The sequence below is a fragment of the Wyeomyia smithii genome, chromosome 1, assembly GCF_029784165.1.
Source record: "Wyeomyia smithii strain HCP4-BCI-WySm-NY-G18 chromosome 1, ASM2978416v1, whole genome shotgun sequence".
Taxonomy (NCBI): Eukaryota; Metazoa; Arthropoda; class Insecta; order Diptera; family Culicidae; genus Wyeomyia; species Wyeomyia smithii.
The window spans coordinates 11,108,140-11,123,308 of NC_073694.1; the positions used below are offsets into that span (position 1 = coordinate 11,108,140).

A 15,169-nucleotide genomic window follows, 5' to 3' on the forward strand; every position below is an offset into this window, starting at 1 on the left:
AAAGATGAAGTAATCTATATGCAGCAGCCAGAAAGATTTGTAAAGGATACGACGAAGGAGTGCCGGGTTTAAAAGACGTTGTACGATCTGAAACATTCCAGCCGTGTTTGGAGCCAGCAACTTGATGAGGTGTTACACGAATTCGGACAAGAACAATTAAAAATCGACACTTACCTTTACTACAAGATCAATGGAGGCAGAATGTTGTTCGTCACTATCTATGTGGATGACTTTTTGATCTTCACGAATCGTGCGAAACTAAAGAAATAAATGTTCCATAGCAATCACACTCGAAGACTTTTAACTAAGAAGCCTGTGAATTATTAAGCTGGTTGACAGCACAATTTTCTCTATTCATATTTGTTCCAACCTCCAAAGAATATAGACGTTAAAGCTACAACTAGTCTTTTATTTGTTGGAGACTACAACAATTCTTGGCGACGAGGACAATTTTAAGCTGCTTCAAGACTCTTGCAAGATGTCCGACCAGGATTTGAAAAACGCGATTCTCCGACTAACCGAACTGGTAATCAACCAACAAGAGCAGATTCAACTCCTCAAGCGAACCGGTCAAGCCAGCCAACCGGGAAGCGAGAAGATAATCGAATCGTTGGCCACGGGAACTGATGATTTTTACTACGATCCTGACGGTGGAGTGTTCTTTGACGCGTGGTTTGCTCGCTACGAAGATGTCTTCAAGGTCGACGGCAAGAATCTAGACGATCCAGCGAAGGTGAGGCTACTCTTAAGAAAAATCGGCACCCAGTTCCACGAGCGATACGTAAATAGTATCCTGCCAAGACATCCCCGCGATTTTGGCCTGGACGAAACGGTGAAGAAACTTAAGAAACTTTTTGGTCATCAAACCTCGCTGTTCAACGATCGTTACCGTTGTTTTCAGTATACTAAGAACGAAGCAGACGATTTTTCAAGTTATGCTGCCTCTGTGAACAAGCATTGCGAAGCATTCCAATTCACCAAGCTCACTGATGACCAATTCAAGGCGCTACGTTTTGTTTGCGGTCCACAATCTCCCCGCGATGCAGACATCCGAACTCGATTGATCGGCAAATTGGAAGCTGAAGAGCATGCTCCGCCAGCAGACGGCACAAAGCTAACCTTGGAAAATCTCGTCGAGGAGTGTCATCGGTTCAACAATCTAAAGCAGGACACCAAGTTGGTAGAGAAGCCCGTTCCGGAAAAATCCGTCGTCAACGCTGTTTCCACCAAGCCTGCTAAGAAAAAACAACCGAAATCTCCGTGCTGGTTTTGCGGTGATTTACATTTCCTAAAGGAATGTTCCTATCAAGACCACAATTGCAACAAGTGCAAACGAAAAGGGCATAAAGAAGGTTACTGCTCATCCGCTGAATCAAAATCAAAGCCAGCAAAGAAGTTCGAAAAACAAAAGTACAAGGCATTTGTGAAGTCCAAAGGAATTTCAGTGAAACGCATCGATCTTCAAGGGAAGAGGAAATACGTTACTGTTGGAATCAATGGCAAAGAAGCTGTCCTTCAGTTAGATTGCGCTTCTGATATCACCATTATTTTTACGCAGACCTGGGAGGCGATAGGCAAACCAGCCATCAACGAAACTGACATAACCGCCATCAGCGCTTCCGGAGACAAGATTAACATGGCTGGTGAGTTCCTTGCAGACATAACCATCCGAAGCGTGACAAAAGCTGGCATTGTCTATGTGTCATCAAGCCCGGATTTGAATGTCCTTGGAATTGAAACAATCGATCTATTCCATCTATGGTCGATTCCTTTCAACTCACTGGTCAATGCTGTGCATCAGAAGCCGGAAGACATTGAGCAAAAGCTGCGTACGAAGTTCCCGGAAGTGTTCCAGAGCACACTTGGCCGGTGTACCAAAGCAAAAGTTAAACTCTACCTAAAGCCCAACGCCCGTCCCGTGTACTGTCCCAAGAGACCAGTTGCATATGCTGCTCTTCCCGTCTGCTCTTCCCGTCTTCAGGACAAGGGAATTATCTCACCAGTGAAGTTTTCCGACTGGGCAACTCCAATAGTAGTGGTCCGTAAGTCAGACAACGTTTCCGTCCGTATCTGTGGCGACTATTCTACAGGGTTAAACAATGCGCTAGAATCAGATGCCCATCCGCTACCACATCCAGTTGATATTTTTGCTGATCTAGCTGGCTGCCGTCATTTCTCCCAACTCGATTTTTCTGATGCGTACCTGCAAGTCGAGATTGAAGAGGAATCACAAAAGTATCTGACGATAAACACTCATCGAGGACTGTTCGTATACAACCGTCTGCCACCTGGAATCAAGTCCGCTCCTGGTGCCTTCCAAAGGATTATTGATAGCATGGTCGCTGGTATTCCTGGAGTGAAGCCATATCTAGACGATATCATGATTTCTGGTAAGACAAAAGAAGAACACAATCGAAGCCTTCATGAGGTCCTGGAGCGGATCAAAACGTACGGTTTTCATCTGAAGATCGAAAAATGTCGATTTGGTCTATCACAAATTAAGTTCATAGGCCATATCATCGACAAAGACGGCTTACGACCTGATCCCGCGAAGACAACCGCAATTTCGCAAATGCCAGCTCCAACCAACGTATCACAGCTTCGATCGTATCTTGGAGCTATCAATTATTATGGGCGTTTTGTCAAGCAGATGAAAGAGCTAAGAGCACCCATGGATTATTTACTGAAACAAAACGTGAAATGGGAATGGACTGCGAACTGTCAGAAGTCGTTCGACAAGTTCAAAATGCTGCTCACTTCCGACTTGTTGCTGACACATTTTGACCCGAACAAAGAAATCATCGTCGCAGGTGATGCATCCAAAAATGGCTTGGGCGCTGTTATTTTGCATCGTTTTCCGAATGGATCAGTGAAGGCTATTTCGCACATTTCAAGATCTCTAACTCCTGCGGAGCAGAATTACGGCCAGATAGAGAAAGAAGCTTTGGCACTGGTTTTTGCTGTAACACGGTTTCATAAGATGGTATTCGGCCGGAAGTTTACCTTGCAGACTGATCACCAACCACTTCTTAAGGTGTTCGGGAGTAAAAAAGGAATTCCGGTATAAACGGCTAACCGGCTTCAACGCTGGGCGCTTACGTTAATGCTGTACGATTTTGACATCCAGTTTGTGCGCACTGAAGACTTTGGACACGCTGACCTCCTTTCACGACTAATGAAATGCCATTCAACAACTGACGAAGAGTATGTCATTGCTTCTGTCCAAATGGAAGCCGATGTCAACACCGTTCTCAGTGATTCTACTTCAAGTCTACCTGTGACGTCTGAAATGATCGCTACTGAAACATCGAAAGATCCTGTTCTCCAGTCGGTGGTGTTCCATATCAATGAAGGATGGCCCAATCATTCCAAAGCAATTAATGATCCAGTTGTCCAACAATTCTTTATCCGCCGAGACAGTCTGCTGATCGTCCAAGGTTGCATCATGTTCGGCGATAGAGTTGTTGTGCCAAACCGCTTTCGCAAACGCATTCTTCAGCAACTACATCGAGGCCATCCGGGGATGGAGCGAATGAAATCCCTAGCAAGAAGTTTCGTGTACTGGCCTAACATCGATGATGCCGTCGAAAAATATGTTCGATACTGCAGACCCTGTGCTGAAGCTGCTAAATCACCACGCAAGACGGACCTGGAGTCGTGGCCCATTCCATCGAAGCCGTGGGAACGAGTCCATATCGATTATGCTGGCCCGATTAATGGATACTACTACTTTCTGGTAATTGACGCATATTCAAAATGGCCAGAAATCTACCGCACTCGAAGCACAAACACAACGAAAACGTTGGAAATGCTAGACGAGATTTTTTCAAGATTCGGCAATCCAAAAATTCTGGTTTCGGATAATGGCTCGCAATTTGTTAGCGCCCGATCACCCACTTAACAATTGCGCCCTACCATCCACAGTCTAATGGACAGGCTGAGCGCTTTGTGGACACTTTGAAAAGAGGACTCAAGAAGTTACGAGAGGGAGGAAATCCAGCAACTTTCCGACATCTTCAAACTTTCCTTTCCGTTTACCGGTCCACACCCAATCGAAGTGCTCGTGATCATAAGTCACCTGCAGAGCTTCTAGGTAGACCCCTCACTACTACACTGGATCTTCTTAAGCCCCGAAAATCAAGCACACCAGCTGTAAACAGTAAGCAGAATAACCAGTTCAATCAACGCCATGGTACCGTCAAGAGAGAGTTCTCCGCTGATGATTTAGTGTACGCAGAGGTTCATCATCACAATCAAACCTCATGGGTTCCTGGCAAGGTGATTGAGAGAAAAGGCTCCGTCATCTATGCTGTACTTCTGGAAACCGGTCGTCTCATCCGTTCTCATACGAATCAGCTACGACAGCGTCATCTAGAATCCATTAGTGAAGCTACTGAATCAAATTTACCATGGACCGTGCTGCTTGAGGAATTTGGAATGCAAAATCTGTGTACTTCATGTTCGGATGAAACTGCCGATCCTGATTCCAAAGAAACGCAACAACCGCCTGAAATGCTGCCCGAAGTGGCACACCCAATTCAACAATTGCCTGAAGTATTGCACCCTGCCAAACCAACATTGGACCAAGAAATGGTTCTAGCACCAGAAGTCGTTGTTGAAGGCAGCATTCCGCAGTGCTCCAATCAACCCGTTCGTAACCGAAGGCTTCCGCCATGGCTCGGATCCTACGATCTCTTTTAAGGGGGAGATGTTCCGTAGCAATCACACTCGAAGACTTTTAACTAAGAAGCCTGTGAATTATTAAGCTGGTTGACAACACAATTTTCTCTATTCATATTTGTTCCAACCTCCAAAGAATATAGACGTTAAAGCTACAACTAGTCTTTTATTTGTTGGAGACTACAACAATAAAAAAGTTCCTGTGCACTCGGTTCCAGATTAAGGACTTGAGGGTCAAGCAAAGTTTTGTCTGGGATTCAAAATCAGCAGAGATCGTGAACGTGGTGTGTTGTCCCTCGACCAACAAAGCTGCATTGAAGAAGTGCTAGGCAGATTCAACATGACAAGCTGTCATCCTGTCTCTACACCGTTTGAAGCAAGTGAGCGATTGGACAAGTCAATGTCATCACAGAACGAACAGAGCAGATGCAGAGTGTTCCCTACAAGGAAGCTGTCGGATATTTGCAGTACATCGCACAGGCAACGCGTCAGGATATAGGCTACTTTGTAAATGCTGGGAGGTATTGGGACTTGGGAGGCGGTAAAGAGGATTTTCCGATATTTGAAAGGAACGGCAGGCAATCGGCTCAGGTACAGCAAGCAAGGTAATAAAGAGATCGTTGGCTACACTGATGTCGATTAAGGAGGAGACGTATTTGTGTTCCAAGGTAGTGGCATTTCCTGAAACGTAAAGATGCATCGGACAGTAGCCTTATCATAGTGTGAGGCGGAATATATGGCGCTGTCCAGGACGATTCAGGAAGCGCTATAGTGAAAGAGATGGTTATACCAATCTTGTGCGACAACCAATCGGCTATTGGCATCGCCAAGAATAGAGCTTATAACCAAACACGTGGACATGCGCTACCACTTTGTCCATGATGCAATCGATGATGGGTCGGTTGTGGTGAACTACGTTAACACAAAGAACCAAGCTGCCGGTGGGCTCACTAAGCCGCTAGTACAAGCTGGAATCGTCATCCAGAAGCGGTTTCTGGAAATCGAGGATTAGGGAGGAGTGTTGGCAAACAAGTAAACCACGATCCACAAGAAGTGGTGGTCAAGCTCTACGCATAACAACCACTATACTGTTTGATGAAAATAATAAAAACTTTCATTCCACTATTAGCATTCAAACTAACGAGATGTACTTTGCAATAGTACTAAAGTAAAATTACCTTCAATGCATTTTGACTGTTGTGGCAATCAAAGAATTACAAAAGGCTATGTGATATGTGCTCTAAAGACTTTAGGTAAGAAAAAAGTGCCGAAAAAAATACCTCTTAAAAAACTTGTAGAATCTGTTTATCTTAATTATGTGACGGAAGTCATATATTCAGCTTGCCTGTTTCAGTGGCATAGTAGGTCGAACCTTTTTTCCTAAAATGAGAAAAACTATTTAAAATCCTATTTAAAAAAAACACACATCTGAACTACCTCTCCCAAGCAGCAGCCCGTCCAGCTTTCCGACGGGAGCTTCAAAGCAAAGAGTCCACGCCACCGCGACGATCAACGTCAGGCTGAAGTCCCCCCAGAAGGTATGCACGGTTTGCAGGTCACTGAAGTGTCGCACCGTTCGCAGCGAGCCTGTTAGCATCGTCTGAATGGGAAGATGCAGCAAGTACAGACAGTACGACAAACGCCCGAGCGGTTGCCAGATCGGAAGACAGAGAATTCCGTTCACCGGTCCACCGTACCCATTGACGCAGGCAAATATGATCCAACTGACCGCGACCGCCCAAGACACATGCTTAAAACTGTCGTACAGGGCATCGACTATTAGTGGGTTCTGCTCGTAATCCGGTTGGTTTAATGGGTAAAAACCGAAGACGCACCCCGCGAGCAGTCCCGCGGTTATTGTCCATCCCAGACTAACCTTCCATCTAGGTAGTGACACGAAATCATCCCGGGTGCGATGGAGGATGTAGCCAAGAATCAGTCCTACGAACCACGCACCCATTCGGGTGTGTGTCGGTACGTAACTGTACCGATCTCGCTCCAAGCAGGACAGTAGAATGTTAGCTCGCAGGTCGTACACCATTGTCACGGCTAGAATACATGCAATGGAGGCGATTATCAACCCGATCACCACCAGCAGAATTCGCCAACCCCATCGCCACAGAGGATAAATGATGAACGGAGCCAGCAGGAAAAGTTGCATGTCTACCGATAGATACCAGGAATGTCCCAAGCACATCTCATTTGGATTGACGTAATTCTGGATGTAGAGCAGAGCGGACCACCAGTATTTGTTGCAGAGATCGGCTGTGACTGCCAGTGATGAGTTCCACAGCGGTCCGGAACCAAAGTTCGGATAAACACCCACCGTGAACAGAATTAGCACTGCGAAAGGCGGTGTTAGACGAAGGTAGCGATGCAGGTACAGTAGCGGAACGTTCAGTCTTCGGTTGCGGTCAAGTTCTCGTAGCAAGCTCCAACAGGTAAGTAACCCGCTTAGCACTAGGAATGTGTCGACGGATATCACGCCGGCCACGATTAGCGCACTGTGCACTGAAGCTATCCACTAGCCGGAAAAGAGAAGGTGAGAGTTGAACTCTGGTTTATATGAGAAGTCTATTACCTCAAGTGTGGCCACGGGGTTGATTAAAGGTGCCGACAGAACCATCATGTAGCTGTGGCCGAATATAATCCACAATATCGCTAGCACACGTAGGCCATGAAGACAGTCAATGGAGGCCGATTTTTTAGTCACTTGATTCGACGCAGCTTTGATAGACATCAAATTGATCCAGTTCGAGTAGAGCGAGAAGGTTATCGGCAAGGGTGAAGGTTTTACTGCACGATAATTGGAAACTATTTCGTAAACAGTGCTGGCCACTACCAATGCGGCAACGAGGGAGAAAATGGTTCTGAAATTATCATTATTTTAGTAACTGATTTATTTTAAAAGTGAATGTTTAGTATACTCACATGGCAGCTATCCGCTTACCACCGAGCGCAATTGCTTCCGGTGCACAATTAACCTGCGAATAGTCGCTTGTGATATGATATCGTAGCTCGACAAATCGCTTCAGGTACCCCTGAAGCTGCTCATCAGCACACACCTGCGGAAAGCACATTCCGATTCCAACTCCGTTGATTCTAAAAAAATATAACAACCTCTAAAAGATTGCCTCAACAAACTTAATAAGGTTATATAATACCCCTTCATATCCACAACGAAGCGACCAGCTCGGGTTTGGTTATCCGATTCCCGAGGCACTACCGCCATACAGTAGTGTCCACGGATTTCTCCTGCATCGTCATGATTGTGGACGAAACTGCGGCACTGATCGTAGCTTCCAAATGTGTACCGATTACCGGCAAACTGCCCGGAAGGCCACGATCCCCACGTGTCAAACACTAACGGTCGAAGGTTACAGAATTATAGAAAGCAGTGATCAATTTTCTGAAACCTACATTCCATAGCCCAGAGTTGAGTTCCACCAAGTCCCTGAAGCATGGCCTCTAGTTGCATTTCACAAATCGCCTCCCCATTTCGTTCCGCTACTTCACTACCGGCAATTACGATTAGCAAAGCACTTATTATCACCACCACCACCACCACCAGCGACGCGAGACAAGACCTCATTCTGATGAATCTAGGCTACGATTGCCAGAAATGCACACTCCACCGGTCGGTTTTATCTAACACCGACTTATTGATTGACTGTCGAATTATGACGTGGTCGGACGAACAGGACGACGATGACCGATAAAACGAAACAATCAACTGTGTTACGTCGGGGAAATTGTGTCGCAAACCACCCACCCTCAATAGTCAATAGTGCCTCTAATGATGATGTTCTTCGTCATTGCAGGCACACACTCGAGCGGGATGCAAGTTTGGCAGGTGAGAGGCCAACGACCGTTCCGTTGTAATCGACTGCACGTGAGATAACGGAGAAGCGAACAGCAGCAGCGGTTTGATAACAGGGCCTAGTCATCGGGCTACGTTCTTGCTAAACTGAATTGGTTTAGAAGACCGTTCCAGAAAGTGATGACACGCTGCGAAAAAGTGAAAAGTTTATATTGAGGGGTTATATTTATTTTCTGGTCCCATTCTACCAAAACTTTATGTTTGATATGTCGCAAGCTAGCTAACATGGAAGTCGCGTTTGTAATTCTCGAGTGTCTTCATATATCACGGAAAATGCCCCTGGGAAATTGTAATTTAAAGTATTGTAGATGATAATTCCGAAAGTAGTGAGGACATAAATTATGTACAACACTCTCGTCAACGCTATTTTGTCATATATAAACATATCAGTTTCTCACATTTTCGGTTGTTGTTGAAAAGAACAGAATATACAAACCCGGTACATATTCATATAAACATGAAGCAAATTTTTTTGGTTTGTGCAAAGTAGCACAATAAACTTTAGCTAATTCTGTTGTTGTCAAGCAATGATAAGTTAAGTTGAATTTATTATCAATCAAAGAAATAGTTATCGGTTTCCGTTATACTCTACTAAATTTTTTGGAAATAAATATTGAAATTCAGTCCGCAAATATATATTTCGACTGTGACGTACAGTCTTCCTCAGTGCTTATGTGGACTGGTAAAGAGCCTAAAGATTTTCTAGATTTGACAATGGCATCCAAGCCAAATGAGCCAAATAGGTTTTTAAAGTTAAAAAAGAGCATTGCGGGTATCCACAAATCTATTTCCTTTCTTAAAAATTGTTTGAAATATCATGTCACTCCCACGAGTCATAGAGTAAAAGTTAAAAGTCCTATAGCCCCCTCCATTATGAAACATATGGAACGGGAGTGTTTGAAAAGTAGCATCAAGTTTCTTTATAGTAAACTTAGCTCCACAACTCTGGAATGTTATTCACTTCATTTAAAACTTGCCAAAGAATTTCCTTTTGAATTTCAAAATTTTCTAACTAAAGTTAAAGTAGCCGAAAAGTGTGAAGGGGAAAGAAAACGAAAATTGGGATTGAAAAAGTTAAACCAACTGCTTCTACGAAATAACAGTAGTAGAAAGACAGCCAAAGTACACCTCATAGACGACTTTGTGGTCAATAGGTCTTCGTACGAGTTTTCACAACCCCAGCAAAATCTTCTGAATATGGGCCTGAATTACGCAATTCCTTCACGACCCAATATTGAACAATCGATCATCGATATAGAAGCTGGGATGGACAGTTGTAAACTTTCCACAGAACAAACTGGTGAAGTACGCCAAATTTTTTTAAAAATTACTAAGACACTGCCACGTCATGAAAATTCGTCTGATTTAAAGACAGTTGAGGAATTACGTAAAAAACCTGTTTTCTATTTAAAAGCAGATAAGGGGAACAAAACCGTCATCATGGACAAGTCTGACTATGATGAACAAATAACCCAAAAAATTGATAAAGGTCCATATTGGCAACTGCGACTCAATCCTCTTGCTGATATGGTAAAACGTGTAGAAAATACAATAAAAGAATGCAAACCCGTTTTGGGTAATGCGTTACGAAATCTTCGTGTTTCAAATCCAGTTCTTCCAAGAATAAAGGGTCTCCCCAAAATTCACAAACCTGGAAATGAAATGAGAGAAATTATCTCAGCGGTAGGGGCTCCCACAGAAAAACTGGCCAAATGGCTGGTAAAAGAATTTCAAGCCATGCCCCATAAATTTCCAAGTCGATCAGTAAAGAGCACCGGAGATTTCGTTGAAAATTTAAGATCCTCGGGTAACATACAATCTGATGAGATAATGGTTTCATTTGACGTTACGGCCTTATTTCCTAGCGTTCCAGTGAATGAAACCTTAAACCTTTTAGAGGACTGGCTTCTTTCCCAATATTTTGATAATACTTGGAAAAAGAAAGTTGACAGTTTGTTGAAACTTTCACGCCTTTGCATGAAAGAAAACTACTTAACATTTCGTGGTAAATTTTACAAACAGACTAAAGGGGCACCAATGGGGAATCCTCTTTCTCCCTTTCTATGTGAGCTCTTCATGGCAAATATAGAAGGTACATTAGAGAAGAGGAACATCTTACCGATTCGATGGTGGAGGTATGTGGATGATATTTTTTGTATTTTGAAAAGGGCGGATCTTGAAACTTTTTTCATATCCCTTAATAATACCCATAAAAATATAAACTTCACAGTTGAAAAAGAACTTAACAACAGACTCCCTTTCTTGGACGTCGTTGTAGTCAGAAAGTCTACGGACTTGGAATTTGAAATTTATCGGAAACCCACGAATACAAAACGGGTAATACCTAACACTTCAAACCATCCCTTCCAGCATAAATTGGCATCCTTCCATCATATGATCCACCGCATGGAAACTTTACCTCTAAGTGAAGTAGCCAAGCAAAAGGAACTGGAATATATTTTCGAAATTGCTAAACTTAATGGCTACAATGAAAGTATCATTCAAGCCATTGTTGATAAACAGAAGCGTGCTCAAATTCGGAAATCTTTTACAACACTCACCCCAATAACAGAAGATCTGAAAAGGGTAGCCGTTGAATATGACGTTAATTTGACACGCCCACTTCGTTCAAAATTTAGAAAATTTGGGATGGATATTGTCTACACTAGTAGAAATACCCAACTCAAAACAAAATTAGGGTCTACCAAAGACCCTATTGATACCCTGAACAAAGCTGGAATTTATAAAATTGCATGCAGTCACTGTGACATGGTTTACATTGGACAAACTAAACGTAACCTAGGGATACGTTTCAAAGAACATTTCGCAGAAGTGACCAAAGCAAGTAAAGTTTCAACAAATGCCCCACCACACCATTTCAAATCAAAAGTGGCTGAACATATTTTTAACGAGGAACATCCACTAACTTCGGATAACATTCACCTCCTCCGCCCCGTTAATAATTTATGGAAATTAGACGTAGCTGAAAGTTTAGAAATTTATAAACAACACTCATGCACGCTTCTCAATAAAGACGCAGGTAATCACCCCTCATGGCTATTCAATCTGCTTCCCAAAAACCCCAGACATGGTACGGTAAACAATCGACCGCATAATTCCCTACCTAACTCCAATTAAGGGTGCTAAATTTTCATTTTTACCTACTACAAATAAAAAACAGGATTTACGCTTTGCTCTTTACCAGTCCACATAAGCACTGAGGAAGACTGTACGTCACAGTCGAAATATATATTTGCGGACTGAATTTCAATATTTATTTCCAAAAAATTTAGTAGAGTATAACGGAAACCGATAACTATTTCGGACGCTCGTTATAGATTTTCTAGGTTTTATTGTTATTATTATGATTGCCATATCAACCTAGGAATTTCGCGTTTGGTTTTCGGTGGAAATATTTGTAGAAGCTTTATCGTTAGTTATTAACTTTATTAACCTCGGCAAAAGTGGAAAACTTGGCTGTAGAGTGTGCTGATAGCGGTTATCAGGAAGTTCTGATAGTACGCTTAATTTTGAATGATGCACCGATACTTGATTCTTCTGGAAAGTTTCATGTTTGAGAACTAAACATTCGTACACATTATTATCATTTTTAAGATGGGAGCACCGTAGAGTAGTCCACATGGATACTAAAAAAAATTGTTTCAACTTTCAGCAGTCATGTCTTGGCCTTGTCGTCAGTTGATTTTGACGTCAAGTCTACATCAAATTAACAGTGTATTAATTAGTTCGACTTTTGCTTACGCGCAGCGACAATCATGTTCGATGAATTCTGCAAGAGTCAGGTATCTTGTTCTAGTCATCTTTGCTGTAAAAGAGTTTTTCTACAAGCTGTACAAAAAATCATCAGCATGTATAAAAGTCGTTAAAATGGCTGAGTTATTTCGTAATGAGCCCTTTAAGCTTATTTAGTTCTCCAAAACCGATTGATTAAGAGCTGATTAAACACTTAGAAATACATTATTCGATTTGTGTTCAGCCGTCAGCTGAATAAGATTAGTTATAAAAGCGCTTATTCAGCCGAAAAATGTTTCTCGGGTGTTATCAACACCGTGTTGAACAACAAACCCGAGAGTCCATCACCTTGTCTTAAATCTCTGCGCGATTTGAAGGAGTTTGAGATTATCCCCGAGACAAGTACGTAACACATCACTTGAGCTATGGTGGGCTTGATCAATCAGGTTATCCAGAAAGCCCCTGTCGTACATGATGTCATAGCCGTTCTTGATAGACGGTACCATTAGGTCAACAAAGTTGTGATGTGTGGGTAGAGGTGCTTATTACGGGAGTCACTTCACGGTGAAATCAGAGTGAAGTGAATAAAGTCCTATCACATACAAAAGACATACGTAACACTCAGGAAAAAAATCTTACAAAAAAGTTGGTACAAAATGAACTATTCGATTGGTACCACACTCTGAATAAAATCACTGTTTGAGTTGTTGCCTTCAATGTGTATCTGCGCAGCCCTGCATTTGTCTCGATACTCAAAAAACGCTGCATTGATTTTGTAAATAACTTTTTGACAGTTCCTTATGGGATTTTCTTTGGGGCTCGATAAAGCTGAGATAACAGAAAATTCATTTTGTTCATTATTTGTCGAGTAATTGGGCAGGACGAGGTACGGAGTAATATGGGGTAACGTGTACCAGAAAAACGCGACAGACCGATTATCGATCCAGTGCCGAATCCAGAATACGTCGCCATGTCCCTCGGTCTTGGGCTGCTATCCTCCAATCGCCCCTAACACCTATTTCGCGTGCATCCTCGTCGACAGCACACATCCAACGAGTGCGGGGTCTACCCCAAAGTCGACGACCTCTATCGGGATTCCTGCTAAATATAGCCTTCGCTTGACGCTCATCCGGCATTCTCGCTACATGCCCAGTCCACTGAAGCCTGCCGTGTTTTATCCGCTTGACTATATCCGCCGATTTGTATGCCTGGAATCAGTGTTTTATAGAGTGCAAGTTTAGTACGGATTTGCAGACTGCGGGACCTTAGCTGGTTACGTAGTCCGTAAAAGGCCCTGTTTGCGGCTGCTATCCGCCTCTTTATCTCACGGCTAACCTCGTTGTCACATGTCACTAATGCTCCCAGGTAAATAAATTCGTCGACTACTTCAAATGTTTCCCCATCTAGCACCACCGCAGCACCAACCTCCGACGGACTACCACGCACTCTGCCAGCCACCATGTATTTCGTTTCGGCAGAGTTTATGACAAGCCCTAATCTCGCAGCTTCCCTCCTGAGAGGTCCGAAGGCCTCTTCCACTGCTCTACGATTAATACCAGTAATTTCGATATCATCCGCAAAACCGAGAAGCATGTGCGACTTCGTAATGATGGTGCCGCTTCTCTGCACACCAGCCCTCCGTATAGCACCTTCCAATGCGATGTTGAACAATAAGTTCGAAAGCCCGTCACCCTGCTTCAAACCATCCAACGTCACGAAAGAGTCCGATATCTCACCGGCTATCCTGACGCTTGATGTAGAACCTTCAAGAGTGGCACGTATCAGCCTAATCAGCTTTGTTGGGAAGCCATGTTCGATCATAATCTGCCATTACTTATTTCTCTTAACTGAATCGTACGCTGCCCTGAAGTCTATGAACAGATGGTGCGTCTGCAAGTTGAATTCTCGAAATTTATCGAGGCTTCGTCGTAAGGTAAACATTTGGTCCGTCATGGAGCGTCCGCCTCATGGGCGTAGCCAGAATTTCAAATAGGGGGGGAGGGGGGCAAGCTCTTCAAAATTTTAGAAGTAAAAAAAAAAAGGTACACTAAGGTTGCTTTTTACGCGGCTTTTTTACGTGAATTCTGGAATTTACGCGGTTTTTACGCGGATTTCGAAATTTACGCGTTTTTTCTACGCGGATTCCGGAATTTACGCGTTTTTTTTACGCGGCACGTATTCCCCGCGTAAAAGCGACTGTAAAATGAACTTGAAAAATAGAAATCAATACCAGTCTTTAGTGATTGTTACATCAAGGCAACCAGTTGTCCTTGACATCAGAGTGGAAAATTTGATTATTCTTTGTCATTCAAACATTCGGACATATTATTTTGACGACGAGGATCTCAAGAATCCACGAACATGGCAGAAGATAGAGTTGATCAGCAGCTGCAACTGGGAATTCAAGATATGATTCACAAGATGACCCAAATTTTAAAGCGGATAGCGGTCCAGCAGCAGCAGCGTCAGTATCAAACCCCGGAGCAGATTTTGGAGTCCCTCTTTTCGAACATCATCGAGTTTGTCTTCGACGAAGAAAACGAAGTTACGTTCGGACGTTGTTGTTTAGCCGCTACCAGGACCTCTTCGAGAACGATGCAGGCCAGCTGAATAATGCGGCGAAGGTACGTTTACTCCTCCGGAAGCTGGACACCCATTCGCACAGCCGCTATCTCAGCTACATCCTGTCAAAGCTTCCCAAGGACGTGAAGTTTGAAGACACAGTCAAGATTCTCAATAAAATCTTCGGGCATCAAACGTCAAACGTCCCGGAAGCGGTTCATGTGTCTTTTCAAGATTGTTGTTGACCATCTGCCGATGAACACTCAGCAAGCAGAGAGCACTCAACCGCTGTTC

At 43.4% G+C, this 15,169-nt stretch overlaps 3 protein-coding genes across 3 annotated transcripts; 2 read left to right on the forward strand and 1 right to left on the reverse strand.

Annotated features, from left to right (window-relative positions):
• The first annotated feature begins 478 nt into the window (after positions 1–478).
• Positions 479–3,067, forward strand: LOC129716565 (uncharacterized protein K02A2.6-like). Its single transcript, XM_055666399.1, has one exon. The coding sequence runs from the start codon at positions 479–481 to the stop codon at positions 3,065–3,067; it is 2,589 nt and encodes an 862-aa protein (XP_055522374.1).
• A 159-nt stretch (positions 3,068–3,226) lies between these two features.
• Positions 3,227–4,701, forward strand: LOC129716566 (uncharacterized protein K02A2.6-like). Its single transcript, XM_055666400.1, has 2 exons — positions 3,227–3,877; positions 3,925–4,701. The coding sequence occupies exons 1-2, from the start codon at positions 3,227–3,229 to the stop codon at positions 4,699–4,701; spliced, it is 1,428 nt and encodes a 475-aa protein (XP_055522375.1).
• Positions 4,702–5,950: 1,249 nt separating this feature from the next.
• Positions 5,951–8,519, reverse strand: LOC129730474 (nose resistant to fluoxetine protein 6-like). The gene is made up of 6 exons (XM_055689821.1): positions 8,101–8,519; positions 7,845–8,043; positions 7,612–7,782; positions 7,262–7,550; positions 6,118–7,204; positions 5,951–6,060 (listed from the first exon to the last, which is right to left on the reverse strand). The coding sequence occupies exons 1-6, from the start codon at positions 8,270–8,272 to the stop codon at positions 6,017–6,019; spliced, it is 1,962 nt and encodes a 653-aa protein (XP_055545796.1). The 5' UTR covers positions 8,273–8,519; the 3' UTR covers positions 5,951–6,016.
• Between the last annotated feature and the right edge of the window lie 6,650 nt (positions 8,520–15,169).